At 45.2% G+C, this 3,921-nt stretch overlaps 1 protein-coding gene across 1 annotated transcript; it reads left to right on the top strand.

Moving 5' to 3' along the window:
• Positions 1–473: 473 nt before the first annotated feature.
• LOC147613179 (chalcone synthase 6-like) lies at positions 474–2,383 on the top strand. The gene is made up of 2 exons (XM_086782056.1): positions 474–790; positions 966–2,383. Exons 1-2 carry the CDS (start codon positions 583–585, stop codon positions 1,982–1,984), a joined length of 1,227 nt encoding a protein of 408 aa, XP_086638182.1. The 5' UTR covers positions 474–582; the 3' UTR covers positions 1,985–2,383.
• Positions 2,384–3,921: the final 1,538 nt, after the last annotated feature.

The following is a 3,921-nucleotide window of genomic DNA, read 5'->3' as shown; positions in this document are numbered from 1 at the left end:
CACGTATGCACGCGCCCACACACACACACACACACAAAGAGCTTGATCATATATAAGATGGGTGTCTCTGTGTTGTGTTTGTGCATGCGTGCATGATCATGAGAATATTAAAAAAAGGTTGTTCTAATGAAATGAAAGTTAATGTACACAAGTTGATATGTTTCACGATATGATTTCCTTTTATGTGCATATGAGAAGCATCAAGGAGCAAGAATAATGCTTTTCATTATACATCGCACTTTCATTTTGGACTTGACTCCTCTTAGAATCTTCTATGGATACGATTTTCAATCTTCAAAATTCAAAGTTGGACAAAATTCATTCTTGTGCAGGTGGAACTAATGGAATAAGACCTGACGGAGAAAAAAAACCAAAAAATAAAGGAAAAAATATCAAAGGCAAGCTCATTACGGAACCTGCGTGCCGTTTATAACACGCCCCGTAGCAGTGTTGCTTCCCACGCACCTACCTATCCATCGCTGCAGCTTCTACTTTTCACTTGCACAATCGCTTGTACGTATATATTACAGCTTTGATCAGCAGCAGCTGCTGCGGCGGCTTCTTCTTCACAATAATTATAATATGGCGCCAGCGCCAGCTACGACCACCTGCAACAAGCTGTCGATCATCCCTCGCAAAATGGAGCGATCTGATGGTCCTGCCACTGTGATGGCCATCGGCACCGCTGTTCCACCCAACGTCTTCTACCAGAAGGATTACCCGGACTTCTACTTCAACATCACCAACAGCAACGACAAGATCGAGCTCAAACAGAAGTTCCAGCGCATGTGTAAGACTTATAGCTTCTTGCCGCCTTCATGTAATTATTTGAGCATGTGCAGCTAGCATGCAGCAGCTTCAATTCAAAGTTAGTAACTAGTAGTAGTATGCTGCCTTAATTGCTATAAGCAATTGCAAATATATATATATATATATATAATCTCATGCTCCATGCATGCATGCAGGTGACAAGTCGTGCATCACCAAGAGGCACCTCTATCTCAACGAGGAGATACTCAAGGCCAACCCCAGCATTTGCGGATACTGGGAGAAGTCGCTGGACGTGAGGCAGGACATGGTGGTGCTGGAGGTGCCTAAGCTCGCCAAGGAAGCCGCGGCCAAGGCCATCAAGGAATGGGGCCAGCCCAAGTCCAAGATCACGCACCTCGTCTTCTGCACCACCGCTGGGGTTGACATGCCCGGTGCGGACTGGGCGCTCACCAAGCTGCTGGGTCTCCGAAGCTCCGTCAAGAGACTCATGCTCTACCAGCAAGGCTGCTACGGAGGCGGCACTGTGCTCAGGATCGCCAAGGACCTGGCAGAAAACAACAAGGGCGCTCGTGTGCTCGTGGTGTGCAGCGAGATCACGGCCATCACTTTCCGGGGGCCCAGCGACACCCACCTCGACAGCCTCGTGGGCCAAGCCCTCTTCGGCGATGGCGCCTCCGCCCTCATCGTAGGCTCCGACCCCATCCCCCAACTCGAAACACCCTGGTTCGAAATCCATTGGACGGGGGCCGACATCATGCCGGACAGCGACGGCGCCATCGATGGCCACCTACGCGAAGTCGGCCTCACGTTCCACCTCCTTAAAGACGTGCCCGCCATCATCTCCAAGAACATCGGCTCCATCCTTAAAGATGCCTTTGCCAAGGTTTTCCCGGCGGCGGAAGGCACTCCCACTTACAACGACCTCTTCTGGATCGCCCACCCTGGAGGCCCCGCAATCCTCGACCAAGTCGAAGAGAAGCTCCAACTCAACAAGGACAAGATGGCTTCTACCAGGCATGTGCTTGACCAGTACGGCAACATGTCTAGCGCCTGCGTGCTCTTCATCATGGACCAGATGCGCAAGACATCCGTGGAGCAGAAGCTCACCACCACGGGAGAGGGCCACGAGTGGGGGCTGCTTCTCGGCTTCGGACCCGGCCTCACTTGCGAGACCATCGTCCTTAGAAGCGTGCCCCTCCAACACGATAGCTAGATGCTCTCTGCTACCACTCATTTATCATGAAAAGCCCGGCCATCTAAATTATATGAGAGCCCGGCCACTTTAAATTGTGAGAGTTATTCCATAAAATAAAAGCTAATGATTCTCCATTATCCTTTGCAAACTCGGCCTTTTACTTGTGAGACCATTGCCATCAGAGGCATATCCTTAAAGGCATGGCCATCTAATACGGTAGCTAGATATCCAACTCCAAAAGTAACATCCTCTCTATCAATTATCATGAAATGCTACGCCATCTTAGTCCAACATTGATTTGTGAGAGTTATTCCATAAAATAAAAGCTAATGCTTCTGCATTATCCTTTGTAAACTCGAGTTTATACTTATTTCTCACTCTTAATGATGGAAAGCATGGCTTCTGAAAACCAAAGACCTACGTTGTAGGCATGCATTTTCTTCTTTCTACACACGTTTTCTCCTTTTTAATCCATTTGCAAGCTAAAATGGGTCCAAAAGGGCATGCAGTCCAATTCCACCCTTTCAGACGTCCGTAAAGGAAGATTTTGTCCTAAAGGGTAGTGTGAAATTATGCCCTTTGAACTCCACCTTTATGGATATCCTCCTTTCACACATCTAAAAGAGCAAAAAATATAAATGCATTTGAAAGGGTGGACACTTTGCCACCGTTTTGGACATCTGTAGAGGAAGACAAAGTTTTGCCCTTTTAAACACATTTAAATGTTTTCCCTTTCCAACAAGTGTAAATAATATGTGTTAAATATTAGACATGGTTAAAAGGGCGTAAAAGCTTTCACTCTTTTGAGCACATTTGAAAGGGCACACTTTTCCACCACTTTCGAAGTTGCACAAAAAATTCCACCTTTTTCCTCCACTTCTGAAGTGGCAGAAATAATATTGCCCTTTCCACCACGTCCAAAACCGGCAAAAAATCCTCACGCTTTCCATTAGGTCTAAAATCTTGAACCTAATTTTTTTGGCCTTTCTACCATGTCTGAAAGGGCAAAAAAACTACCAACCTTTCCAGCGTATCTAAAAGGCTAATTTTTTTAAACCTTTTCACAATGTTTGAAAGGGCATAAAATTTCCACCCCTTCCACCACATTATCTTATGAAAGGCCATCTTTAACATGAAAGGAAGACAATATCACTACAACACAACCCCCCCTTAACGATGGGCTCGAAATGATGGGGTTTTCCAAGTATGTCGTTTATGCGATGAGGAATGTCCTATAAACGACACATTTTAAAGCTGAAAAAACCTCGTCAACAATGACCATCTCGCATCAGTTATCGCATAAGCAACGTGTAATCATGTATTGCATAAATGATGCTTGAAAAAACACTTGCAAACTGCAATGCATCGCTTAAGTGATGCCCCGAAAAGTTTAAAAAACCCCCAAACAAACGGCTCTCGTGAAATCGCAGGAGTTGATTATTCATCGAGACTCCTCCTCTAGTTCTCAATTTCGAGTGAGGCCAACTGGCCCTATTGAACTATTTTCCACTCAAACACTAGCACGCACTCGTACTACACCTATCTACTCCTGGTTGGTATTGCCATCATTGGGTGTTTGCTTCAAGCCATACAGGGCTGTGCGTAACGTGCATATAAAATCATAAAATCTGGGTGTGCATCACTCTTCTAGTGCAGCCTGACAAGTGGCTCTTGTTGTTCATCTTCTTTCACTACAAGAGAATGAGGGTCTAGCAACAAAAATAGCATTGTTTTTATAACTAGAAGCACAGTTAGGTGTCGGGCCATTTTTGCTGCTAGAAACACTTCTATTTTCATTGCAAACGGGTTCGCTACTGAGCAGCTACGTCTATTTTCGCTACTGAGTCAGAGATTTAGATTATGCAAGATACACAAATACAAATACAACAAACACAAACACAAATACAAGAAACACATACATTGTGGAGAATGCAATTTAGCCCAAAAAGTTATGA

Source organism: Cibotium barometz, chromosome 44 (assembly GCF_041138505.1).
Source record: "Cibotium barometz isolate CiBa-2024 chromosome 44, ASM4113850v1, whole genome shotgun sequence".
Classification (NCBI taxonomy): domain Eukaryota; kingdom Viridiplantae; phylum Streptophyta; class Polypodiopsida; order Cyatheales; family Cibotiaceae; genus Cibotium; species Cibotium barometz.
Note: the sequence above shows the minus strand (reverse complement) of the source record. Positions and strands in the feature narration are given on the sequence as shown.

Coding starts and splice junctions, on each gene's coding strand:
- LOC147613179 (XM_086782056.1), top strand. CDS start 583: ATGGCGCCAGCGCCAGCTACGACCACCTGCAACAAGCTGTCGATCATC. Junction 791..965: donor ACAGAAGTTCCAGCGCATGT/GTAAGACTTATA, acceptor GCATGCATGCAG/GTGACAAGTCGTGCATCACC.